Source organism: Trachemys scripta, chromosome 8, assembly GCF_013100865.1.
Source record: "Trachemys scripta elegans isolate TJP31775 chromosome 8, CAS_Tse_1.0, whole genome shotgun sequence".
NCBI lineage: Eukaryota > Metazoa > Chordata > Testudines > Emydidae > Trachemys > Trachemys scripta.
In genome coordinates, this window is record NC_048305.1 from 49,365,885 (window position 1) to 49,393,299 (window position 27,415).

General features: G+C 45.2%; 1 protein-coding gene across 3 annotated transcripts; it reads left to right on the forward strand.

Annotated features, from left to right (window-relative positions):
- The first annotated feature begins 93 nt into the window (after nt 1–93).
- Nucleotides 94–27,415, forward strand: CACYBP (calcyclin binding protein). 3 transcript variants are annotated; one of them, XM_034779655.1, is made up of 7 exons: nt 140–201; nt 9,635–9,765; nt 12,640–12,835; nt 15,439–15,535; nt 19,830–19,929; nt 23,157–23,251; nt 26,989–27,415. In XM_034779655.1, exons 3-7 carry the CDS (start codon nt 12,712–12,714, stop codon nt 27,146–27,148), a joined length of 576 nt encoding a protein of 191 aa, XP_034635546.1. In that variant the 5' UTR covers nt 140–201; nt 9,635–9,765; nt 12,640–12,711; the 3' UTR covers nt 27,149–27,415. The 3 variants fall into 3 exon arrangements, with proteins under 3 accessions (XP_034635544.1, XP_034635546.1, XP_034635545.1); XM_034779653.1 differs by lacking the exon at nt 9,635–9,765 and having other exon boundaries at nt 94–201; XM_034779654.1 differs by lacking the exons at nt 140–201; nt 9,635–9,765 and adding an exon at nt 2,002–2,031.

Sequence of the window (27,415 nt, forward strand, 5' to 3'; positions counted from 1 at the left end):
CCTGCTCCGAAGCTGAAGCCTGAGATCGTTACTAGGGGGCGTGGCGGACGGGGGCTCCGGAAAGTTCCAGAGGGGCGGGGCGGGAGCAGCCGCCGCTGCGGCTGTGTCAGTGTTCCGCGGTCCCTCCCCCCCCAGATCGGGTGCAGTGCGGAAGGGGCGCCGCGGCACAGCTTCCCTAACATGGCGTCTGCGCGGGAGGAGGTGAGGGGCGTCCGGGGGCCGGCAGGGAGTGGGTCTTGGGGGAGGGCGTAGTGCCTGGGGGGGTGGGTCTTGCGGTGGGGGGGCAAAGTGCACAGAGGGGCTGGCAGAGGGCACAGAGCGGGGGGGAGGGGGTTGCAGGGACTGTGGGGCGACAGCCCAGTGGAGGGCTGGTAGGGGCAGGTCTTGCTCCTGCCTTCGGCCCAGCTGGTTGGGCTCTGTTACCCCTTCCTGGAAGCACGCCCCCCTGTGCCCCAGCATGCCCTGCCCCCGCTCCAGGTGCGCGGGGAGCTCCTTGCGCCCAGCCGGGTGCGCACACGCGAGATCTGGAAGGGCCACACCCCATAGTTCTCTCCTGCGAGCACAATATGGCAAATGAGTGACCCCCTCCCTGCCCTGTGAGCTGCTGGGCACTCAGCCCTGCTGGCCCTCCAACCTCGAAGTGGTGGCCCTGTAGCCTGCCTGGCTGAGCTACTTCCTGTGTGATTAGGCGTTACCATGTGCTCCCTGAGCTGCCGTTTTAAATGGGTTTAGGCCTGGCTCTGTCCCCACGGGAGTCAGTGTGCCTCCCACCTTCCCCTTACTGCCCCTGCAGCTACTCAGGCTGCCTGCTCCATCACGGGGGGAAGACAAGAAAGTACCTCTGGCTGCCATTGCTCCCAGTGCCTGTCCTTCTTCCCTGCCTGGCCGTGGGAGACCCACAGAGATCAGCTAGGAGCTCGGCCTCCAAGGGGAGTGCTTTGGAAAGGATGGCTCTCCTCTCCCACAGAGGAAATAGAGAAGCAGCTCCCTGAATCTGCTCCAGCCAGGGTACACATTAGCTTGTTCCAGTTGCCTGTGGTCCACATGGTACATAACCAGTTGGGGATAGCTGGGGTACACTGTGATTCCAGCCACTTCTTCATGGCATCTGCACTGGGCTGTGAAGAAGGAAACATAGGACTGGCTATGCTGACTCTACATCAGGGGTTGGCAAACTTTTTGCCCTGAGAGCCACATCCGGGTATGAAAATTGTATAGCAGGTTACGACTAGGGGTGCAGGCTCTGGGGTGGGGCTGAGGGGTTGGGGGTACAGGAGGGGGCTTCGGGCTGGGACCGAGGGATTCAGAGGGCAGGAGGGGGATCAGAGCTGGGGCAGGATGCAGGGATGCAGGCTCCGGACAGCGCTTACCTCAAGCAGCTCCCAGAAGCAGCAGCATGTTCTCCCTCCGGCTCCTATATGGTAGGGCAGCCAGGTGGCTCTGCGCTGCCCTGTCCACAGATACCACCCCTGAAGCGCCTATTAGCTGCAGTTCCCAGCCAATGGGAGCTGCATGAGTGGCACTTGCGACGGGGGCAGTATGCAGAGCCCCTTGGCTGCCCCTATGCATAGGAGCCAGAGAAGGGACATGCCACTGCTTCTGGGAGCTGAATGGAGCAGGGCAAGCCCCCGACCCCGCTCCCTGGCGGGAGCTCGAGGGCCAGATTAAAACATCTGGCAGGCCACATGTGGCCTCCGGGCCATGGTTTGCCCAGCCCTGCTCTACACTCATTAAGGTAAATCCAATAACTTAGAACCTTTCAAAGCTAGAAACTGGAACTTTGTGCTAGTAGAACAGGGACATTTTCAGCTTTTTCCAGTGGAGGACACAGGGGAATGTAATGGTTGTAACTGCTCTGAAGACAAAAGGCATTGTATTAGTGCTTCATTAAGTTGTATTAACCCGTTGCCCTTTAACCCTCCTCCTGTCCAGCTTCCCATAGATACTTAGCAGCTCATCACCTCCGTGGGAAGGGTCCTCACTCCATCTGCCTCTCCTCTGAGTGCCGTAAAAAGAATGGAGGAACAAAAGGTGTAATTACTTATCTGTAATTCAGTTTCTGTGAAAGTATTGTCCTGCACATGTCTCACTTCTGGCCTCTGCTTCCTGGCATCAAACAAGTGGAATTCCCTACTCCAAAGATGTTTTTTCTAGGCCCATAGGGGTAGTTGTAGCAGGTAGGAATGTGTGGTCTTGTGCTAATATGGAGCTTAACCATTGCACTTAAACCTTTCCATTCAGTTCCTGACTTGGGGTCTGTCTACACGGGGAAACTTACTGTCATAACTATACTGGTCCAGTTATACTCTAACCTGTTGATGGTCCAAAACTGAATAACTGGATGGGATGGGGGTGACTCTAGGAGGTAAGAATACTACTGGACTCCCCTACTTTGGAAGGAGGATCTGCCAGACAGAGAACAAAGCAGGATTCCTCCCTAGAGGCAGAGTCCAAGCAATAGTTCTTTGTAAATGTATGGAGTGAAGAGCAAGCAGGAAAGGCTGTTTTGCATAAGTCTACAACAGAAACGTTCTTGAAGCAACCAGTAGCCCTGCTTTTCTTTGTCTCAAACAGAATGAACCTGGAGATTGTTAAGTTTTAGGCCAGCCAGGCCATGGCTACCTGAAATGCAGTCAGACATTTAGACATGGTCCTCCTAACGATGAGGTTGTGTAAGGAATTGATATCAAAACAATGTCCAGGGGTTTAGCTATGGTCAGTATCATTTTGCTACACAGACACTTCTTGAAGACACTGAATGGTCTTCCCCTTTCCACCCAGTTGAGCAGGCGCGGGCAAGACTGAACAATATGCTAAGAAGATGAAGAAAGAAAGCGCATAGTTTTGGGTTTGAACTCAAAACACCTTGAGCTGAAGGTTGGTGTGATGCTTTCTGCATGTGCCCAAAATAAAGAGCCAGACCATGGCACCAACATTCTTTAAGGCCCAGCATCCTTTTGGATAGGGTGGATTTGATTTAATCAAGGTTTAAATCACTAGTCAGGAAGACTTAAGACTCGATTGAATTATGGATTTCTACATAAAAGTGCATTCGTGATGGTTGTTATAAACTTAATACATATTCTTCACAACTCAGAGATAGATATAGGTTTCATTTTTAGAAGGTACACACTATACATTTAAGTGATGTTCCTTTCATCCTCTTCAACGCAGCTTCCTCCTGAGAAGGAACACTTCTCATGATGTTGTTTCATCTGGGCAGCCAGGCCTTGCATTCTTTGTTGCACTGTTTGCATTTTGCATGCATGCCTGTCCTACCCACAAGTAGAGGAACTTCATTAAAATATTCCCAAACTGGGTCTCTTTTACAACCTGCTGCCATTATAGGTTTTCCCTTCCAGTGAGAGAATGGTAGATCTCAAATCAATGAAGGCTACGCTCCGAAAGACCTTAAGACTTCTGGAATATGTTGTTCAAACAGTTTCACTTTTGTTTCTACTGTCTGTGCCTCCCTGCTCACATTTATCTCCAGATTTCTTCTTGTCCAGATCTATTCAGCCCCCAACAATCTTCTATTCATTGAACGTTTTGAAACTTTGCACTTTCAGAGAGAGGTAAGGGATTGACTCTGTGTACACAAATTTGCAGAGGGACAATAGGCTTCAGGTCTGTTATTTCTCACCTCTATATATTATTATTTAAAAACATTTTTGCTCCAAGTGTGTTATCTCTGGAGACACATCCACAGTTTGAGAACTGCAAAACTAAGCATCTCTGATGGTATCTTCTAGACTTAGCACTGAGTCCCATTGGGTAGATAGAAAGTTTAAACTAAATAATCTATACAGAAGCCCCTGGAACCCCATGGATTAGGGACCTGATCTTAGGAAATATTAAAAATTACATGAATATATCGTCTCATACTATAGAATTAATAATTCTTCTTTAGATGGATTTTTTTAATTTAAATTGGATTTTTTTTATATAAAATGCTTTTTGAGGAAAAAAAACTAGGGTTGTTTTTTTTTTTAATCATTGATTTTTATCCACCCTGCTGGGCCTGTAGTGGCCAAAAGGTTATGGGATCACCAAAATAAAAAGGGCTGAACATAATCTGACTAGAAGGCAAAGAGAAGTAACTGGAGCAGTCATAGCTAGGATGTGCTGAAGAGCCAGAGCCACGTAAGTGTGACTAGGGATCCTTTTTTAGGGCTGTCAAGCAATTAACAGTGTGATTAAACAATAGAATACCATTTAAATATTTTGATGTTTTCTACATTTTCAAATATTAATTTCAGTGACAACACAGAATACAAAGTGCAGTGCTCACTTTTTTTATGACAAATATTTGTGCTGTTAAACAAGAAATAGTATTTCAGTTCACCTAATACAAGTACTGTAATGCAATCTCTATCATGAAAGTTGAACTTACAAATGTAGAATTATGTACGAAAAATAACTGCATTCAAAAACAAAACAACGTAAAACTTTAGAGTCTACAAGTCCACTCAGCCAATCGCTCAGACAAAACACATTTGTTTACATTTGCAGGAGATAATGCTGCCCACTTTTTGTTTAAAATGTCACCTGAAAGTGAGAACAGACATTCGCATGACACTGTTGTAGCCAGTATTGCAAGATCTTTACGTACCAGATGCGCTAAAGTTTCGTATGTCCTTCCATTTTCAACTACCATTCCAGAGGACATGAGTCCATGCTGATGATGGGTTCTGCTTGATAATGATCCAAAGCAGCGCAGACCGACGTATGTTCACTTTTATCATCTGAGTCAGATGCCACCAGGAGAAGGCGGATTTTCTTTTTTGATGGTTCAAGTGCTGTAATTTCCGCATCGGAGTGTTGCTCTTTTGACGTCTGAAAGCATGCTCCACATGCTGTCCTGATCAGATTTTGGAAGGCACATCAGATTCTTAAACCTTGGGTTGAGTGCTGTAGCTATCTTTAGAAAGCTCACATTGGTACCTTCTTTGCATTTTGTCAGATCTGCAGTGAAAGTGTTCTTAAAACGAACAACATGTGCTGGGTCATCATCTAAGATTGCTATAACATGAAATACGTGGCAAAATGCAGGTAAAACAGAGCAGAAGACATACTATTCTCCCCCCAAGGAGTTCAATCAAAGTTTAATTAACACATGTTTTTTTTTGTTTTTTTTTTTTGTTTTTTTAAATAGCATCAGCATGGAAGCATGTCCTCTGGAATGGTGGCCAAAGCATGAAAGGGCATATCTGACACATGAATTTTACCTTGCAATGCCGGCTACAAAAGTGCCATGCAAACGCCTGTTCTCCCTTTCAGGTGACATTGTAAATAAGAAGCTGGCAGCATTATCTCCCGTAAATGTAAACAAATTTGTTTCTCTTAGCGATTGGCTGAACAAGAAGTAGGACTGAGTGGACTTGTAGGCGCTAAAGTTTTACATTGTTTTGGTTTTGAGTGCAGTTATAGAACAACAACAAAAATCTACATTTTTAAAGTGCACTTTCATGATAAAGAGATTGCACTACGGTACTTGTATGAGGTGAATTGACAAATACTATTTTGTTTCATTTTTACAGTGCAAATATTTGTAATAAAAATATAAAGTGAGCACAGTACACTGTCTTCTGTGTTGCAATAGAAATCAATATATTTGAAAATGTAGAAAACATCAAAATATTTACATTTCAATTGGTATTCTATTAAGTGTGATTAAAACTGATTAATCATGATTAATTCTTTTGTTATCCACAATTGACAGCCCTAGGTTTTTTTGTTTTTTAATTAGCTGGTTGAGGTGTCAGGTTTCAAAGCTAAAATCTAAGACAATAGATTTGCTAATTTGATAAATGTTAATCAATATTGGAATGGAATTTAATTAGGATAAACCCTTCTTTATTGAGTCTCGGGAATGCTAGCTTACTAACTTCAATGCCATGTTCTTTTCAGGGTTATTTTTATCTTGAATGCTACTCTTCAGATCAGGATACTTAAGCTATGTCTACACTGCTCACCTTCCAACGGCGTGGCTGTGCTGCTACAGCCACCCCATTGTAAGGTACGCAGCGTAGCCATTCTTTGTCGCCAGGAGAGAGAGCTCCTGACAACAAAATAAAACCACCCCTCCCGCCGATGAAGCGTCCACAGCGGCGCTTTTTGTTGTGACAAAAGTTTTAATGACGAAAGTGCAGTGTAGACATAGCCTTAGTTATTCTTAACTAGTCAAGAAGTTTATTCCTGAAGAACCACATAGGTTTGTAATCTACAGTGTTATTGAGTTTGGATATAGAATATTCTAGGCATGTACTTCGGTGCATCCGAAGAAGTGAGGTTTTTACTCACGAAAGCTTATGCCCAAATAAATCTGTTAGTCTTTAAGGTGCCACCAGACTCCTTGTTGTTTTTCTAGGCATGTACTGAATATTTATGGAGATATACCTATCTCATAGAACTGGAAGGGACCCCAAAAGGTCATCAAGTCCAGCCCTATGCCTTCACTAGCAGGACCAAGTACTGATTTTGCCCCAGATCCCTAAGTGGTCCCCTCAAGGATTGAACTTACAACCCTGGGCTTAGCAGCCCAATACTCAAACCACTGAGCTATCCCTCCCCCACATACTGTCTTGCAAGCAGTTGATATAGAACAGCATTGAGGCCAAGCACTTAGAGAATTTTTCACTTGACCAGAACTCAAAGAGCCAGGAAGCAATCACTAAGATTTCTTATTACACTTCCCACTAGGCAACATCAGTTTTTAGTATCTCTAGTGCATTTCTTGTGCTTTAAGTAATTTTCCAAAGGGGATACCCTAGTCTTAAGGCACTCTTATGAATATGGTTCCTGTTCTTTCCAATGTTTGGTTTGAATTGGACAAGTTTAAAACATCAAAAGGAATTGCTAAAAGTTATTGTTTGAAGTTCTCTTAGGCCAATATGCTTGGACTTACAAAGGAGAAACATACATCTAACATTGCTTAGTTGAAATCCAAAATATGGTTATTTGAAGTCTCACTAGAAAGTGTAGACTCAACATGAGAACTTTCAGTTACTTACGTTAAAAACAAAGCAAAACTATCTCTGGAGTGAGTCTCACCACTTCTCAGTTTTGTTAACTGGGATAGGGGAGTCTCTTCATGGGGTTAGTCCAGTCGTCAGTAGCGCTTCTGAATTTTGCAGCGTCTTTTGTGACTTCAGCAAAACTGGGGGGTCCCACATGGTGACCTCAGTCTATATATGCCATTTCAGGGTTCATTGGAGGCCGGGCAGGGCTTATGCACATGCAATTCTTACTTTTGTTGTCCATTTGCCAGATAGACTCTTGGATTTCAGTTTCTCTGCTGTTGCCGTTGATATCCAGTAGATGGCATCAGTGTATAACATTTCTTTGATACTTTACTTTTCGTAATGGAGGCTTTTTTCATTCATTTCAAGATTTATATTTCAGTAATTTTCTGTATTATCCAGACTGTTTGGAATTTCCCCTTTAAGCAATGTATTTTAATATTTCAAGGCTATATACAGGTGCTTATCTTTCAGTATTTTTTTCCTTCTTGTGCCATACAATTCATACCCCTTCTATAGTGTCACTATCACTTAGAGAAACAAAATTCCATATAATTTCTGTCTCTCACTGCTGGAGTGCATGGTGTTGCGTCTCTCTCTGCATCTGGCACCCTCTGCTGACAGCTGCTGTAATGGTCAGTCTCTTTCTGTGACTTGGCCTTCCAGCCTGGTCATGATTTAGTCCACTCCTTCCAGGGAAACAAAGTCCAACAGAAAACAGTCTAATGCCCTCACAAAAGGATCATCTACCCCACTCTGGGCCCCATGGTTTTCACACTCTTCTCTCTGGGCTTTCCACTGTTTCTCTCTTTCTCAGGGGTTTCTCCCTGAGAATCCCCATAAAAAAAATATACAAATTAAAACCAATTTCTGCCTTCTGTGGGTTTGACCTCTCATCCCTGCTGCTCAGTTCTTCAAGTGAGTACCTTCCTGGGCTCTCCCCTGGAAGTCCAAATCCTGTCCTTTTTATCACAGCTTACCACTGGAGACTGCTGCATTCCCAGAGCCTGCTAGTTAGTCACTCTCCTGGCCTCTTGTCCGACTTCCCCACATAGGAAAGGATTGGCCGCTGTCAGTAGACAGTATACGGGGCTAGATGGACCTTTGGTCTGACCCAGTACAGCCATTCTTATGTTATTCCAGGGCACATGCTCTCTCGACTTTCCCCTCATAACCTCTCTACTCCTGGAGTTCTTCACTTTATACAAACAACTCCTTTCTGCTCTCAACTTCCTGCCTTTATAATTGCTCCTCCCCAGCTGGGCTTCATCCTCAGTTAAGCCTAGCCCACTCTCCAGGAGAAGGCTGGTATATAAGTTGACTTCTCAGGCCCACGTTAACTCTTTCAAAGCCTGTGAGGGGTACACACCCCATCACGGTTTCTCTAAATTTAGTGGACACAGTCCATACATTCTTTGATTATATTTAATACCTTTCATTTCACATCTTTCAGGGCTTACGCTAGGAAAAGAAACATCATACAGAGAGTGAGTGCCTTTGAGTCATAAAGCAGACAAATATACAACTTTTAATTTGGGGTGAAGGCTAGTTGGTTTGGATTTCTTGGTAGTTTGTCACAATTGATCTTTGGTTTGTACTGGGGTCGACTAACAAGTTATTTATAGTCAGCTTACCTCCTATATGGTTTCTGTGCTCATCAATGGTTCTTGATTAACAGATAGGAGGAGATGATAGAGCACTTTGAACAGGACATGAGTTATTCTTGTCTCTCCTTAGCTCGACCAAAAGAGGTAGTCACTGCTTTTGAGTAACTGGAAGACACATTCCCCTGGAAAAAAATTTCAGCTTAATTGATGGTCCTCGGGCAAATGTCCCATATATTGGATGGGCATATTGATTTCTATTATCTTTTGCTCTAAGTGGAAGCTAACATTTTGGAATATGCTTTGGGGTGATTAGTTGCAATCTTAGTTGTCATTGAAAAAAACTACTTGTCTGCATTTTAAGATCTGATCCTTCAGAACCTACCAGTAATAGAACAGTTGCTGTGTGTCCAACTGGAAAAAGCTGTCTGTTTTCCCTCTTTTATTGGCACAAAGTTCCAGTTTCTACCTTGGAAAGGTTGTATGGTATTGGACTACTGACTACTGTCTGTCTTGTATCTTAAAGTAGTGTAACTTTTGCAGGGGAATTTAACATCTGAGAAGTGGTTAGAACTGAGGAAAGACTTCTCCAGTAGGCTGATTTTTAAGGCTGCTGTTTGAAAGTGCTCAGATGGTTAAATAAGTGTCCCAAGAAACATTTAGTGGGCAGAGTGCAGGTGAGAGGGCCAGAAATGCAGGATAAATAGTTACCATATATGTTTCTGAAATTTATCATGGGGATATCACTATCATCTCTCTGTGTGTATTCATTTTTTTCCTTTAATAAATTAAGTAGTTAAATAAGGTAAAAATCTTAAATGAAACAAACTGTGCCACAAGAATCTCTCTGGATAGAAATTCCATGGTTAGTAGAACTATACTACTGACCAGGATGGTGACAGGGACTGTGAAATGCTAAGGAAGGTTGAAGATGCTACACAAGCAGAAAGCTCAATAATAATGGGTGATTTCAGCTATCCTCATTTGACTGGGTAAATATCATTTCAGGAAGTGATGCAGAGATAACCTTTCTAGGCACCATAAATGACTGCCTAGAGGAGCAGCTACTCCTGGAACCCACAGGGAGAGAGAGAATTCTAGATTTAGTTCTAAGTGAAGCACAGGATCTGGTCCAAGAGGTAATTATAGTTAAAGCAGTTAGTAATAGTGACTAATGTAATTACATTTAACATCCTTGGGGTGGGGGGGTAAATACCAAAACTACCACCATAGTAACGTTTAACTTCTAAAAGGGAAACTACACAAAAATGAGTACTCTTGTTAGATGGAAATTAAAAGGTGCTGTCACAAGAGATAAATGCCTGCAAGCAGCAAGGGGACTATTTTTAATAACACCATAAAAGACTCGCATCCTAAATGTATACCCCCAAATCAGAGAAAACTATAAAAGGACCAAAAGAATTGCCACCAAAAAGGCATCCTTTAAAATTTGGAAGTCAAAACCTACTGAGGATAATAGGAAGGAGCACAAACTCTGGCAGGTTAAATATAATAAGGGAGGCCAAGAAAGAGTTTGAAAAGCAACTTGTTAAAGACACAAAAACTAACAGAATTTTTTTTATGTACGTCGAAGGAAGGAAGCCTACCAAATAGGCAGTGGGGGCACAAAATGACAAAGGTGCTAAAGTAATTATTTGCATGGGTCTTCACTGCAGAGGATGTGGGGGAGATACCCACATCAAAGCTATTCTTTTTGGGTGACAAATGTGGAGTAGAATCCCACATTGATGTGCCAATGGAAAAGATTTTAGAACTAATTGATAAATTCAACAGTAACAAGTCACCAGGACCAGGTGGTATTCTCCCGAGAGTTCTGAAGGAGCTCAAATATGAAATTGCAGAACTACTAACAGTCATCTGTAACCAGGGCCGGCTCTAATTTTTTTGCCGCCCAAGGCAAAAAAAGGAAGAGCACCGCCACGCCGTATTTCCCCCCCCCCCCCCCCCCCCCCGAAACCCCCCCCCCCCCCGCACCACACAACCCAAAGCCCCCGCCCCCCCCGAGCACCGCGCCAAGCCCCCGCCCCCCCTCCGAGCGCCGCGCCGCCAAATCCATAAAAGAATTTTTAAAAAAAATTTTTTTTTAAAAAATCAAGCGCCGCCGTGCCCCAAGCACGTGCTTGTCTGTAACCTACCATTCACACAAGCCTCTGTACCACATGACTGGAAAGTAGCTAATGTAACTCCAATTTTTAAAAAAGGCCCCAGAGGTGATCCTGGCAATTACAGGCCAGTCAGCCTAACTTCAGTACTGGGCAAATTGGTAGACACTAGAACAGAATTATCAGTCACTTAGATGAATGCGATTTGTTGGGCAAGAGTCAACATGGCTTTTGTAAAAAGAAGTCATGACTTCTGCAGTCTATTAGCATTCTTTGAGGGTGTAAAGAAAGCGTGTGTGGACAAGAGCGATTAATCAATATACTGGGATTTTCAGAAAGCCTTTGACAAGGTCCTTCATCAAAGATTTTAAAGTAGGTAGTCATGGACTAAGAGGTCCCCTCATTGATCAGTAACTGGTTAAAAGACAGGAAACAAAGCATTGAAACGTGACCATTTTATTTCTTAATGGAGAGATTAACAGCATGGCCCCCTAAAGATCTGTTCTGGAACCTGTGCTGTTCAACATATTCGTTAATGATATGGAAAATGGAGTGAACAGTGAAATGGCAAAGTTTGCAAATGATACAAAACTATTCAAGATAGTAAAGTCCAAAGCTGATTGCAAAGAATTACAAGGGAATCTCACAAAACTGAGTGACTAGGCAACAAAATGGCAGATGAACTGTACATACAAAATTATGGGGTCTAAATTGGTTGTTACTACTCAAGAAAGATCTTGGAGTCATTGTGGATATTTCTCTGAAAACGTCAGCTCAATGCCCAGCAGCAGTTAAAAATGCTAACAGGATGTCAGGAACTATTAACTGATAGAAAATATCATTATGCCACTATATAAACCACTATATAAACCCATGGTGCACTCATATCTTGAATATTGTGTCCAGAACAGCAAAAGGTTCAGAGAAGGACAACAAAAAAATGATCAAGGATATGGAACATCTTCTATACAATGACAGACTAAGAGGATTAGGGCTCTTCAGCTTAAAAAAAGAGACGATTAAGCAGGGATATAATAGAGATCTATAAAATCATGAATGATGTGGAAAAGTGAATAGAGGAGTATTATTTACTCTTTCATCCAGTACAAAAACCAGGGGTCACCCAATGAAATTAATAGGCAGCCTGTTTAATACAAACAAGGAAATACTTCATGTAACAAACAATTAACCTGTGGAACTGGCTGCCATGGATTTTGTGATGGCCAAAAGTATAACTGGGTTCAAAAAATAATTGGACCTATCCTCCATGAATGTATCTATCTATTACAAGATGGTCTGGGATGTAATCCCATGCGGGGGGGGACCTAAACAAGAAGACATGGGTGGGTCTCTCCAAATTGCCCTATCCTGTACGCTCTGGTATTGGCCACTGTCAGAGACCGGATATTAGGCTTGATGAACCATTGGTCTGATGCAGTATGGGAGCTCATATGTTCTTCTTATTTATATCATAGCACCTAGGAGTCCAAGTCCTGGACCAGGAGCCCGTTATGCTAATACAAACACAGAAGAAAAAGTCTCTGCCTCAATGAGTAAAAACAACTTAAAATATCTGGAGTTTTTAGAGAGAAAATGCAAGCTAAACATTGGGAGAAATTTGCAGACTGTTTAATAGGGAAGTGGCAATATTCTTGTTGCTTTGCAATATTTAATAGCAGCACATATACTAAAATTAGACTGGGCAAAGCACTATAGGTAGCAGTCTTACATTGGCCCCAGGGTGTGGGGTTGGGATGGACAAGACCTGTTCGGTCATATAATCCATCTCCAGTTTCTGTGTCTGAGATGAGTGAATGGGCTCAGCAGTAAACCTCAGATAAAGAGGCATGTGTTTAATGTACTTATATGATCTTCTGTTCTTAAACCCAGCTAGAGAAAGATTTGGAAGAGGTGAAAGAGCTCCTGGCAAAAGCCACAAGAAAAAGAACTCATGATGTCTTGATGGCAGAAAAGTACAAGCTAGAGATGGAAATCAAGAACCAGCCACCACCCAAGCTAAAAGAAGACACTATGGAGGAAGAGAAACCACCAGCTGGGGGATACACAGTGAAAATCAACAGTTACGGTAGGATTGCTCTTCCACCCCGCACTTCCTGCGGAGCTGTGTGTGACCGGAGTCTCAGGGGAGCCACACTGAGGTTACTTAATTAGGGCAAACTGCAGAATGGGGCAGACAATCCCCAAAGCTGGTGGTCATTCCAATACTTAGATCCACCAAGCTAGCCACAAAACACCTTCTATAATACCTTACTGGTTACCCAAAACACAGTTCCCTTAAAGCAACCCAGCCTTGGGCTTTCACCCAGACTGCCAAGTCAAATATGAAAGTTCTACCAATCCCAAAGGATTGGACACATTACCTCTCAGCTTAATGAATATTTCAGATCTTTACCAAATACATGCTTACAGCCAATTCTTATTAACTAAACTAAAATTTATTAAAAAAGAAAAGAGTATTGGTTAAAAGATTATACATACAGACATGAGTACAGTTCTGAGATCAGTGTCATAGTAGAGGTGGTGAGCTTTAGTGTTGCAAAGAGTTCTTGGATAAGGCTTGAAGCAGTGATGGCATGAACTGCTAACTGGTTAAGTCTCTGGTTGCTCCTAAAGCATTGGAAGGTCCTCAGTCCCTTGGTTAGAAGGGTCCCATTAGTATAAGTCCATAGTACAGAGATCAGAGCAGGAAAGAGGCAAAATGGAGATGTTTCCAGGGCCTTTGATAGTTTCTGCCATGTGGAGGAAAACCCATTGTTTCAAACAAAGCCCTCTGCACAGTTTGTGGAAAAATACAGGTAACAAGATGGAATTTAGGGTCATGATTTAGTCACATGCCCTTGCATGCTTTGCTGAGTTATAGCAGATGCCATTACCCATACTCTAGTTAGAACGTTCACATGAAAGTCCATCAGGTGTGGATAGGGTTGCAAGGCATCTGGTTTTCAACCAGAACACCTGGTCAAAATGGGACCTGGCAACTCCGGTCAGCACAGCTGACAGGGCCACTAAAAGTCCAGTTGGCTGCAGCGGCCAGTGCCATGCAGCTCCTGGAAACTGCTGGCATGTCCCTCCGATTCCTTGGCACAGGGACTGCCCTGAGCGCTGGCTCCGCAGCTCCCATTGGAGCTCCCAGAGCCCCCTGCCCCAGCCCTGAGCTGCTTCCAGCATCCAAACTCCCTCCCAGAGCCTGCACCCCAACCCTCTGCCCCAACCCAGAGCCCCCTCTCGCACTCTGAACCCCTTATTTCTGGCCCACACTCCCAGCCCAGAGCCTGTATCCCCTCCCACAACCCAACCCCTGCCCTAGCCTGGTGAAAATGAGCAGGGGGGCGGGGGGGAGAAGAGTGGGATGGAGTGAGCAAGAGGGGGCAGGACAAGAATTTTCTGTTTTCTGCAGTAAGAAAGTTGGCAACCCTAGGTGTGGATAGGCGTCTTCCATGGTCCATTGTGAGTTAAGAGTTCCTTGATGAGCCATTCAACTTGAATAGTCCCTTCACAATGTGCTGGCTAAATACCTTATGGGTAGTACCCAGAAGCAAACACATTTGAAATACAGGTAGAGCCAATATTCATAACTTTAGATATAAAAATGCATGTGTACAAATAGGATAATCATATTAAGCAAATCAGTTTTTTCCATAGACCCTTACATGACATACTTTGTACAAAATTTGTTGCAATTATATAACAGTGGTAGCAACAATGATTCACATGGTCATATTTTAATCATATAACGTCACACAAGAGCAATGATGTAAATGGGACAGAGTATTAGTGCTAACTGGTGGTTAACTCAGTTTGCACTCGTACTCACCTTGTGTGTGTGTGTTTAAATTACAGGGATGATAATTGCCCAACATGGGCATTGTGTTTTAAACGTGAGAGGGGTTAAGGGATACCAAGAGCTCTGGCTCCAAAGCAAAAATAAACCTCCATCCCTGCTTTATCTGAGGAGGAGCCCCTTTCCTGGCACTAGCAGGAAATCCGGCAGGCTAGGTAGCCCAGCAGCTGCCAGTGGGGGGCATTGAGAGCCTTTTCAGGTTTAATTGCAGTGGGTGGGGAGGGTGGCAGGTTTAAGCAGTCCCAAATCTTCCAGCATTTATGGGGAGGGGATTACTGGTCACTGTCCTGCACACCCCTAACCCCTCCCAATACTTGGCAGATATGAGGGAAAGAGCAGGTGCTCTTCAGTTTCAATCCAGCAAAAGGTGCAGGGAGTGTCCAACATGCTGATCTGTGGAGATAGTGCCCACAGTCCAGTACCCTGCCCCAATTGAATAGACTACTGGGTGAAAGTGGGCATCAAAGGAGGAGGCCAGGAGAGATGCAGCCAAACCTGCCACTCAGCGGAAAGGGGTGGGCAGGATCAGAGCTAAGTCAGGCAGAGGTGCCTTGCTTCTCCCTGCTGTGGTAGAATTGCTCTTTCATGCACTATGGGGCCAGGGGAGCAGCACCCCAAAGGGCATACGTGGCCTCCCCTCTTCCATTCCACCCTTCTTTGAGCAGCTAATGGCTTTCCTCTGCCCTCTGAAGGCAGTTTCAGTATTGTATGGCCTTTAGTGGAAAGCATGCTCTCTTTTGGGGTAGCTATGGTTGTTTCAGAGGAACACTACTCATGAGCAGGCAGAGGAAGGCTGGAAGAAACCTATCTGACTTTCTCCCTTTCAGGTTGGGATCAGTCGGATAAGTTTGTGAAGATTTACATCACTTTAAATGAAGTGCAGCAGCTTCCAGCTGAGAATGTGCAGGTCCACTTTACAGAGAGGTGAGTCCAGACTGTGGCTATGCTGTACCAGGAAGAGCATATTGGAAGAGCTGTACCTGAGATTCAGAGGCCTGTTGTATTGAGTTCCCTTCTGGGTTAAAATCTTAACTTGTCCATCAATCATAGAATATCAGGGTTGGAAGGGACCTCAGGAGGTCATCTAGTCCAACCCCCTGCTCAAAGCAGGACCAATTCCCAACTAAATCATCCCAGCCAGGGCTTTGTCAAGCCTGACCTTAGAGGTTTTTAAGGAAGGAGATTCCACCCCTCCCTAGGTAACCCATTCCAGTGCTTCATCACCCTCCTAGTGAAAAAGTTTTTCCTAATATCCAACCTAAACCTCCCCCACTGCAACTTGAGACCATTACTCCTTGTTCTGTCATCTGGTACCACTGAACAGTCTAGATCCATCCTCTTTGGAACCCCCTTTCAGGTAGTTGAAAGCAGCTATCAAATCCCCCCTCATTCTTCTCTTCTGCAGACTAAACAATCCCAGTTCCCTCAGCCTCTCCTCATAAGTCATGTGCTCCAGCCCCCTAATCATTTTTTGTTGCCCTCCACTGGACTCTTTCCAATTTTTCCACATCCTTCTTGTAGTGCGGGGCCCAAAACTGGACACAGTACTCCAGGTGAGACCTCACCAATGTTGAATAGAGGGGAACGATCACGTCCCTCGATCTGCTGGCAATGCCCCTACTTATACAGCCCAAAATGCCATTAGCCTTCTTGGCAACAAGAGCACACCGTTGACTCATATCCAGCTTCTCATCCACTGTAATCCCTAGGTCCTTTTCTGCAGAACTGCTGCCTAGCCACTCGGTCCCTAGTCTGTAACAGGGAATGGGATTCTTCCATCCTAAGTGCAGGACTCTGCACTTGTCCTTGTTGAACCTCATCAGATTTCTTTTGGCCCAATCCTCTAATTTGTCTAGGCCCCTCTGTATCCTATTCCTACCCTCCAGCATATCTACCACTCCTCCCAGTTTAGTGTCATCTGCAAACTTGCTGTGAGTGCAGTCCACACCTCCAGATCATTAATGAAGATATTGAACAAAACCGGCCCCAGGACCGACCCTTGGGGCACTCTGCTTGAAACTGGCTGCCAACTAGACATGGAGCTATTGATCACTCCCGTTGAGCCCGACAATCTAGCCAGCTTTTTATCCACCTTATAATCCATTCATCCAGCCCATACTACTTTAACTTGCTGGCAAGAATACTGTGGGAGACCGTATCAAAAGCTTTGCTAAAGTCAAGGAATAACACATCCACTGCTTTCCCCTCATCCACAGACCCAGTTATCTCCTCATAGAAGGCAATTAGGTTAGTCAGGCATGACTTGCCGTTAGTGAATCCATGCTGACTGTTCCTGATCACTTTCCTCTTCTCCAAGTGCTTCAGAATAGATTCCTTGAGGACCTGCTCCATGATTTTTCCAGGGACTGAGGTGAGGCTGACTGGCCTGTAATTCCCCGGATCCTCTTCCTTCCCTTTTTTAAAGATGGGCACTACATTAGCCTTTTTCCAGTCATCCAGAACCTCCCCCGATCGCCATGAGTTTTCAAAGATAATGGCCAATGGCTCTGCAATCACATCCGCCAACTCCTTTAGCACCCTCGGATGCAGCGCATCTGGCCCCATGGACTTGTGCTCGTCCAGTTTTTCTAAATAGTCCCAAACCACTTCTTTCTCCACAGAGGGCTGGTCACCTTCTCCCCATACTGTGCTGCCCAGTGCAGCAGTCTGGGAGCTGACCTTGTTCGTGAAGACAGAGGCAAAAAAAACCCACCCCACATTGAGTACATTAGCTTTTTCCACATCCTCTGTCACTAGGTTGCCTCCCTCATTCAGTAAGGGGCCCACACTTTCCTTGACTTTCTTCTTGTTGCTAACATACCTGAAGAAACCCTTCTTGTTACTCTTAACATCTTTTGCTAGCTGCAACTCCAAGTGTGATTTGGCCTTCCTGATTTCACTCCTGCATGCCTGAGCAATATTTTTATACTCCTCCCTGGTTATTTGTCCAATCTTCCACTTCTTGTAAGCTTCTTTTTTGCTTTTAAGATCAGCAAGGATTTCACTGTTAAGCCAAGCTGGTCGCCTGCCATATTTACTGTTCTTTCTACATATCGGGATGTTTTTTTCCTGCAACCTCAATAAGGATTCTTTAAAATACAGCCAGCTCTCCTGGACTCCTTTCCCCCTCATGTTATTCTCCCAGGGGATCTTGCCCATCAATTCCCTGAGGGAGTCAAAGTCTGCTTTTCTGAAGTCCAGGGTCCGTATTCTGCTGCTCAACTATCTTATGGTCACTGCCTCCCAGGTTCCCATCCACTTTTGCTTCCCCTACTAATTCTTCCCGGTTTTGTGAGCAGTAGGTCTAGAAGAGCTCTGACCCTAGTTGGTTCCTCCAGCACTTGCATCAGGAAGCTGTCCCCTACACTTTCCAAAAACTTCCTGGATTGTCTGTGCACTGCTGTATTGCTCTCCCAGCAGATATCGGGCTGATTAAAGTCTCCCATGAGAACCAGGGCCTGCGATCTAGTAACTTCTGCTAGTTGCCGGAAGAAAGCCTCATCCACCTCATCCCCCTGGTCTGGTGATCTATAGCAGACTCCCACCACGACATCACCCTTGTTGCTCACACTTCTAAACTTAATCCAGGGACTCAGGTTTTTCTGCAGTTTCATACCGGAGCTCTGAGCAGTCATATTCCTCTTACATACAATGCAACGCCCCCACCTTTTCTGCCCTGCTTGTCCTTCCTGAACAGATTATATCCATCCATGACAGTACTCCAGTCATGTGAGTTATCCCAAGTCTGTTATTCCAATGACATCATAGTTCCTTGACTGTGCCAGGACTTCCAGTTCTTCCTGCTTGTTTCCCAGGCTTCTTGCATTTGTGTATAGGCACTTAAGATAACTCGCTGATTGTCCCGCTTTCTCAGTTGAGACAGGAATCCTCACTTCTTGCACTCTCCTGCTTGTGCTTCCTCTCAGTATCCCGTTTCCCCACTTACTTCAGGGCTTTGATCTCCTTCCCCCGGTGAACCTAGTTTAAAGCCCTCCTCACTAGTTTAGCCAGCCTGCTTGCTAAGATGTTCTTCCCTCTCTTCGTTAGGTGGAGCCCATCTCTGCCTAGCACTCCTCCTTCTTGGAACACCATCCCATGGTCAAAGAATCCAAAGCCTTCTCTCCGACACCACCTGCATAGCCATTCGTTGACTTCCACAATTCGACGGTCTCTGCCCAGGCCTTTTCCCTGCACAGAGAGGATGGACAAGAACACCACTTGCGCCTCAAACTCCTTTATCCTTCTTCCCAGAGCCACGTAGTCTGCAGTGACCCACTCAAGGTCATTCTTGGCAGTATCATTGGTGCCCACGTGGAGAAGCAGGAAGGGGTAGCTATCAGAGGGCTTGATGAGTCTCGGCAGTCTATCAGTCACATTGTGAATCCTAGCTCCTGGCAAGCAGCAGACCTCTTGGTTTTCTCGGTCGGGGCTGCAGATAGATGACTCAGTCCCCCTGAGGAGGGAGTCCCCGACCACCACCACCCTCCTCCTTCTCTTGGGAGCGGTGGTCGTGGAACCCCCATCCCTAGGACGGTGCATCTCATGCCTTCCAATTGGTGGAGTCTCCTTCTGCTCCCTTCCCTCAGATGTATCATCTACTCCACTCTCCGCATTAGTACCTGTGGAGAGAACATGAAAACGGTTGCTCACCTGTATCTCTATTGCTGGTACATGGACGCTCCTCTTTCTTCTTCTGGCGGTCACATGCTGCCAATTTTCTTCACCATCCCTCAGTCTCCTCTGCGCAACCAGAGGATCAATTCAGTATTCAGAGGATCAATACTCTGGCACATGCATATGTAGCTGTATTCAGAGGATCTCAAAGCATTTTACTAATGCTAATTAAGCCATAAAACACTGTTGTAAGGGATGTGTCATTAGCCCTGTTTTATGAGAGACAAAACTGAAACACTGAGAAGTTAAGTGATTTGCCCAAGGTCCCACAGCAAGTCTGTGGTAGAGCCATAAAAAGATATCTGAGCAGGACTTCTGACTTGTAGTTCCTTGTAACCTTTAGACACTAATCCTTTCAAGGAAGCTTCCAATATTGCAACAAGTAGGGAATCAGAAAGTCCTGGACAAACAACAAAAGTTCGTGGGTCCAGTTTCCCAAGGAGTGGGACTGTATCCCTCTCTTGTTAAGGGTCAGTTTGCATATCGTATATGATAGGGAAGTAAAGTGCATTCATTACACACCTCTTTTCTTTCTCCATTCTAGGTCATTTGATCTGCTAGTGAAGAATCTGAATGGAAAGAATTACTCCATGACATTCAATAACCTTCTGAAACCCATCTCTGTGGAAGGCAGCTCAAGGAAGGTCTGTGTATCTTGTCTTTGTAGGTACTTATATAGACCCCTTCACCATCTGAGGTCATCTTAGCCCGATTCAGTAGAATCCTCCAATTTAGCCTTATAGGATTGCTCTAACCTCAAACCTTCTCTCTTGTTCTCTTCAGCCTCTAAAGGGAAATTGTAATGATGACTTTCACATATTCTGTGGCTGCAAAATCAACTCCTTGCTGCAGAATTGTGTGTCAGAATCCATGCTTTTATTTTGAAACATCAAGGGACAGATTTTCGTAGCGTGACAAAGTTCCTCCTCTATCTTGGTGGGTCCTGCGCTTATTGGCAGATTTTCTTGCCTCAGAGATTCACCATGTGGGTTGGGGAACAGCCCAGAGATCTTCCTCTCTGGAAGAACCCACCATCCAGGACAATTGGGAGGTTTGGGGGGAACCCAGGCCCGCCCTCTACTCCGGGTTCCAGCCCAGGGCCCTGTGGACTGCAGCTGTCTATAGTGCCTCCTGTAACTGCTGCATGACAGTTACAACACCCTGGGCTACTTCCCCATGGCCTCCTCCAAACACCTTCCTTATTCTCACCATAGGACCTTCCTCCTGGTGTCTGATAATGCTTGTGCTCCTCAGTCCTCCAGCAGCACACTCTCAGCTTCTTGCACCTCTTGCTCCCAGCTCCTCACACTCACCCCACCAACTGAAGTGAGCTCCTTTTAAAACCCAGGTGCCCTGATTAGCCTGCCTTAATTGAGTCTAGCAGCTTCTTCTTAATTGGCTTCAGGTGTCCTAATTAGCCTGCCTGGTTCTAGCAGGTTCCTGATTACTCTAGTGCAGCCTCTGCTCTGGTCACTCAGGGAACAGAAAACCACTCATCCAGTGACCAGTATATTTGCCCTCTACCAGACTCCTGTACCCCACTGGTCCAGGTCTGTCACAGTAGGTATAGAGGTTCCTAAAGATGCAGACAGATGCTTAGTGGGATTTTCAAAAGCGCCTAAACACCTTTGACGGTCTGGGCCCTAACTTTCACTGAAATCAATAGAAGTTAAGCACCCAACCTGCTTAGGTGCTTTTGAAAATCCTGTTAAGTGTCTCTGCATCTTTCGGCTCCTAAATATCCCCGTGTCTAGCCCTTATGGTTGCAAAGAAAAATTTTCCAAACATGAAGAGAGGGCTTGTCTAGACAAAGGGCTTGTCTAGTTCGTGGCAAGCCAGAGTGTGAATTTACCCCGTGCTCGCCTGCTATGCACTACCTGTCCATATGGACCCTGCTGAGGTGCACTAAGAGTTTGTTAGTGTGCTTTGATATCTCCTGAAGAAACTCTTAATGTGACGCAGCAGGGTCCAAATGGACACTTAGTGTGCTGCAGGTTAGTGTGGAGTGGATTCACGCCCCAGCTTTCCTTGCCACAAACAAAATATTTAGGTAGACAAGCCCAGAAAGTAAATAGATGCCTGAATCTGTACACAGCCTGAAACAAGAGCTGAGTTACCCCATTTATCTCAGTGGGATGTTGGCTTTGAAGTTGAATGATAGAAAATGTCATTAACTATTCCAGCGTTGATTATCTTAACTTCCAGCTAATGTGCCTATCTGCAAACCCAAATTACCTCTCATTCCTATGTGCCAAAAGCCACATATGTCCCATACTCAACTGCCAACATTTACAGCTTCCCTCAATGACATATATAGGGTGATCAGATAGCAAGTGTGAAAAATCAGGATAGGGGTTGGGAGGTAATAGGCACCTATATAAGACAACCCCCCAAATATCGGGACTGTCCCTTTAAAATCAGGACACCTGGTCAGCCTAAACCTATAGGTTCTCAATCTATTTACCATTGTGGGCCGTATCCAATACTACCTCTATGGCCCTAAGGATGTCACATGGTCGCAGATCTGTGCTGATTGGGCCCCAAGCGGCCCGCAGGTTGAGAACACTGTCCTAGACATATATAACTTAAAAATGCGGGTTGTGGTCCACAATTCCATAGGGCAGTGTAAAATAAATTGAATTTAACATCAGTTTAAATAATGAGGGGATACTCTAGAGATATTCATTTTTCATATTGTATTGAATTAAAAAAACTGAGGTTTTTACTGATCTGAAGCAAAATGCAGGGGTCTGATTATAGAATTTAGGTCAAAGTTACACAGGATCTTGCTTGTAATTCACTGGGGTGCTGCACTGAGGCTTGGTGATGTCTTCAGACTAGCTTTTTATCCCTGGAGAATAGGGTTCAAATAGAGTTACCCCTGATTTAAATGTTATTGTTACTAGACTCTTAGGACATTTATCCTCATCACAAAATACTGGAATAGCAGAGGGAGTTGCAGCTCAGATTAGAAGTGGGTTGTGGGTCTGAAGTGGAAAAGCAGAGGCTGTTGAGAGTCTAGACTGAGGTGCATTGTATGCCTCTGTAAGTTTTTTTTTTTGTTTGTTTGTTTTTTTGGTTTTTTTTTTGGAGTCCTTAAGCCAAAATCCACATACTCTTGAAAATATAAGCTGAGTCCTTGTGTTTGAGTAAAAAGTGCAGAGATGGACTGGCTGGAGTCATAAGCTGGGATGCTGTGCTATTAGCACAGACCACAGCAGATAACGTCTTCTAATTCCAGGTAGTGCTAAGTAGTGCTAGAGGTTAGGTGGGTGGTGTGCCTGAGTTTCAGGGATCAAAAAGTTTGTATCTGATCATTGATTCTGAGACAGTCCTTAGAAAAGCTCATACTAATCCTTTTTCCCAGTTTTCCACTGGGGTGTAATATTTATGAACCACCACAGAAAGAAACTATGCATAGGATCTTTAACATTGATTGGTCTCTAGTCCCTCTGACCAGGTAAAAAGGCTGTTGACCAGACAGACCACAATGTTTTCAGGATCTCAAGTATTGTGGGCCAGTCTGCTCCTGCAATGGGGGGTGTTTTGGAATTCATAGAGTATTTTCCATCTCCCTTTAAAAGGAACACAGTCATGTCTAAGAGCAGTTAGTATTAGAGTGTTCAAAACAAAGTAACCCTTAATGCCCCAGAGCCAAGTACTTGATATTGATTTAAAAATATGTCCCATATAAGAAAAAACTAGCCCAGACAGCAACTCTCTGAGAAAGTTATGAGCATCCAGCAATAGAATAATACCAGAAGCTGTTCTGCTACTTTAATTATTGTGGATGCAATGAGTATCTCCTACAATAAGTATCCTTAATTCACATTTTAGCGTCAGATTTTTTTTTCTTTGCCTCCCTTTACAGATCAAGACGGATATGATCCTTGTATTATGTAGGAAGAAACGGGAGGAAAAATGGGATTGCCTGACTCAGGTGGAAAAAGAGAGCAAGGAGAAAGAGTGAGTGTCCCTCCCTTCACTCCACCCCTGACTAATGCAATTTTGTTACCAAAGAAAGCAGATATGTACTGTGACTTTAACATCTCTAATCTACAAAATGAGAATTGTTGGTCCAAGGGCCTAGTATTTAAGCTGTTTTACAGCCTGAGAATTATTTCATAGCTGTTTCCCTGATATTAGTAATCAACTGATCTGGGAATTCCTTTGGCACTAAAGATTAGTGCACTGGGAAGGAATTTGCACTGAGTTGCTAAAATCCTTCCACCTTCTACTGCTTGAATGCTTCAGGTGGGATACACCTGGTACATCCTTAAAAGGTTTTAATAGATATTGGTGAATGGTGCAGCACAGGAAGTTTAGAGAACTGTGGGGAAGACCAGCAATGAGAGGCTTAAAGTTAACTGTTCATCAAGCCACATGTTCCTGTCTTGGAGGCTGTATTCCTGAGTAGGAGCTGCTCTACTTGGGACTAAATGCTCTTAGAGGCTTGTTCCCTGCAGGTGGTAATGGAGTGTTTTCCACATCTCTGTTGATGGCCTGAGGCTCTTTATGACCCTCCTTTGTAACTTGGCCCTGCAATCTTTTAAGGAGGAATAAAACAGGAGCCTGTCAGCATTGCCAGCAAATCCTCTGAGGGCTCACAGGTAGAGATTGGGCTAGCTGAAAAGTTTGAATTCTGATCAAAACTACCTTCTTTCTGCATCCATATCTCATAATTCGTTATCAGTTTGTTGCTTCCTTCTGGTGCATGCAGCACAAGGGACTGGGTACTGGTCATTGAACCTATGTCTCCTGCTATGCAGTATTTTACCACTAAGCCAGCCCTACAAAGGTCTGCACTGACTCCCTATTCAAGGTGTTAGTCACAATATATAAATCCCTTAAAGTTGCAGGACCCAGCCACTTTGTAGATCAGATGGGACAATCTTGCTGTCACACTATAGGGCAGCGGTTCCCAACAGGGGTCCACGAATCCTTTCAGGGGGGCCATGGGGCCCTGTGGCTAAAACCCAGAGCCCCAGCACCTCTAGAGGGGCTGAAGCAGGGAGCTTCGGGGTTAGCACCCCAAGCCCCAGTGCTCCCCACGGGGCAGAAGCCCTGAGCCCATAGGCAGAGTTGGAGGGACATGGAGCTGTCCCCCTTGTCCCGTTGCTACAGTGCAAGAACAGAGCAGTCCCGGGGCAGTTCCACGCACTCCCCTCCCTCCACCTCCACTCGCCAGCCACTGGTCAGGTTGGAGGCAGGAAGCCAAAGCCAGGCAGTGCAGGACAGCTGCTGCTCTCTGGCTGGTGCCATGGAGCAGGCAGCTGCGGCATTCCCTTGTCTCCTGCTGGTGCAGGAGGTTGAAGCTGCAGGGGAGCCCTCCCAGCACACAGCCCCTAGCTACCCCCCTCCCTGCACCCTGAGCTACCCCCTCCTAGCAAACAGCCCCTAGCTACCCCTCTGCCCGCGCACAGCCCCAGCTACCCCTCTCCCTACAGCCTGAGCTGTTTTCAAACTTTTTGAGCTGAGCCCCCCATTTTTGAGTTATAATTTTTGGTTGCGCCCACTCCCCCGCCAACCCAGACAGGCGGGTGGCCTGCTGAGGTGAGTCAGGGGATGGAGGTGGCAATCCCTCCCAGATCTCCCCGTGCAGAGGTGGCTCCAGCCCCACTGGCCCCTGCCCACCCAAAATAGAGGTCAAACTACAGTAATTCCTTGCTTAACGTTGTAGTTATGTTCCTGAAAAATGCAATTTTAAGTGAAACGATGTTAAGCGAATCCAATTTCCCCATAAGAATTAATGTAAATGGGGGGGGAGGGGGCAGGGAGTTAGGTTCCAGGGGAAAATTTTCACCAGATATACACACAGTAAAAGTTTTAAACAAACAATTTAATACTGTACATAGCAATGATGATTGTGAAGCTTGGTTGAGGTGGAGGAGTAAGAGGGTGGGATATTTCCCAGGGAATGCCTTACTGCTAGATGATGAACTAGCATTCGGCTGAGCCCTCAGGGTTACTACATTGTTGTTAATGTAGCCTCACACTCTACAAGGCAGCAGGAATAGAGGGAGGGGAGACAGCATGGCAGAGAGAGAGAGAGACACCCTGTGTGTGGGGGAGAGAAAGAGAGATGCGCATTGCCCCTTTAAGTACGCTGACGCCACTCACAGGAAGTTGAGAGAGTAGCTGCGGCCAGTATCTGTGTCCTTACCCCTGCTCTATATGGAGAAGGGGTAAGCGGGGGAGGGACATCCTGACATTAGCCCCCCTCTTTCTTCCCCCCTGCACAGCAAGCAGGAGGCTCCGGGGGCAGCTCCAAGGCAGAGGGCAGGAGCAGCACATGGCAGTGGGAGGAGGGACGGTTGAGCTGCCGGCAATTGATAGCCTGCTGAGCAGCTGCGGCACAGGGAACTTAGGGAAGCAGGGAGCTGATAGGGGGACTGCTGGTCCACCCTGGTTCCAAGCCCCCACCAACTAGCTGCAACAGGCTGCTCTTTCTGAAAGCAGTGGACAAAGCAGGCGGGTGCCAAACGTTGTAAGAGAGCATTGCACAACTTTAAACGAGCATGTTCCCTAATTGATCAACAATGTAACAGTGAAACAAGACTGGGATGACTTTAAGTGAGGAGTTACTGTACACCTATGCCCGAGCTTCCCCCCTCGTACAGAGCCTCCCCCTCCCTCGCTGAGCCCTGGAGTTTTTATAGCATGTTGTAGGGGGCCTCAGAAAGAAAAAATGTTGAGAACTCCTGCTCTAGGGTCCACTTTTAGAGAGACTGGCTCTCAGCATAGAGTCCTGTAACTGGGGAACCTGCTTCCCCTGCTGAACCAAGCTTCCCCATAGCTTGGTTCAGCACTTTGCTTTTTAGTTAGCCCTTCAGCTGATTAGTACTGTAGCCAAGGAGTTTCAAAGGCAAGATGAGGGGAGAAGCTATGGGGCAGGTTTCCCTATGCTAGCCAGTAAGGGCAATGTATGTGCTTATGGTTTATATTTGTGATGATATGCAGGTGGTAAAATTGGGTACCAAATAATAAATCAAAGTAGGTGCCATTTATCCTTTGGCTTCTTTAGCAGTGAAAAACTCAGTGAAACATGTCTTAAGGGGCCAGTCCATCAGTGGTTTAACAGATGTGATCTAGTATAGGCGAGTGATACTTTAGGATTCTCACCTTGGTAAGAGGCTGATTAAGAAGTAAGCTCTTGCACTGATTTCATGGTAACAGCAGAGACAAAGGGCTGGTCCACACTAAGCCCCCAGTTCGAACTAAGATATGCAACTTCAGCTACGTGAATAATGTAGCTGAAGTCAAAGTATCTTAGTTCGAACTTAAAGGTACTTACCGCGGGTCCACACGCGGCAGGCAGGCTCCCTCGTCGACTCTGCCTACTCCTCTCGCGGAGCAGGATTACCGGCGTCGACGGCGAGCACTTCCGGGATTGATTTATCGCGTCTTGTCTAGACGCGATAAATCAATCCCAGAAGATCGATTGCTTGCCACCGAACCAGCGAGTAAGTATAGATGTACCCTGATTTTTGGTACTTCCTGGATCCAGTGCTATATTTAGTTACCATCTCCATGAACTTAATAACATCCTTTTCGCAAAACCCAAGGCAAAATTCTACATAATGCCAATTTTTTGCATAAGAATCGTTAAAGCATTTAAAGTTTGGCAGAGAATTGTTACAAATGACTGAGGCTCCTAGGCATAATGATAATACAGTGATAAGCTTGTTTCACCTGTCTTACAGGAAAGCCTCCTATGACACCTCAGACCCTGGTGAAGGGCTGATGAACCTTCTGAAAAAGATGTATGCAGAGGGAGATGATGAAATGAAAAGAACCATTAACAAGGCCTGGGTTGAAAGCCGAGAGAAACAAGGCAAAGGGGATATGCCGTTAGATATTTGAAACTACTCCAAAGGCTGCCTTGACATGGACCTTCCATATGGGACTTTTGCTGTGCTGCAGAGATCAGTTCTACAAGTGCATTGTTTACACAACCTTCTTCCAAGCAAAGACACTTACCAGTTTTCCGTTTCAGGTTGGAGAAAATATTTAAATAAAATACACTTATAAACATTTCTTTCTGTCAAGTGGTTTCCTCCTCTTCCCTGATGAGTAGGAAGTATTTGTCTCTTCCCTCCCTTCCCAATAAAAGCTTTTTTGTTCTGCTCA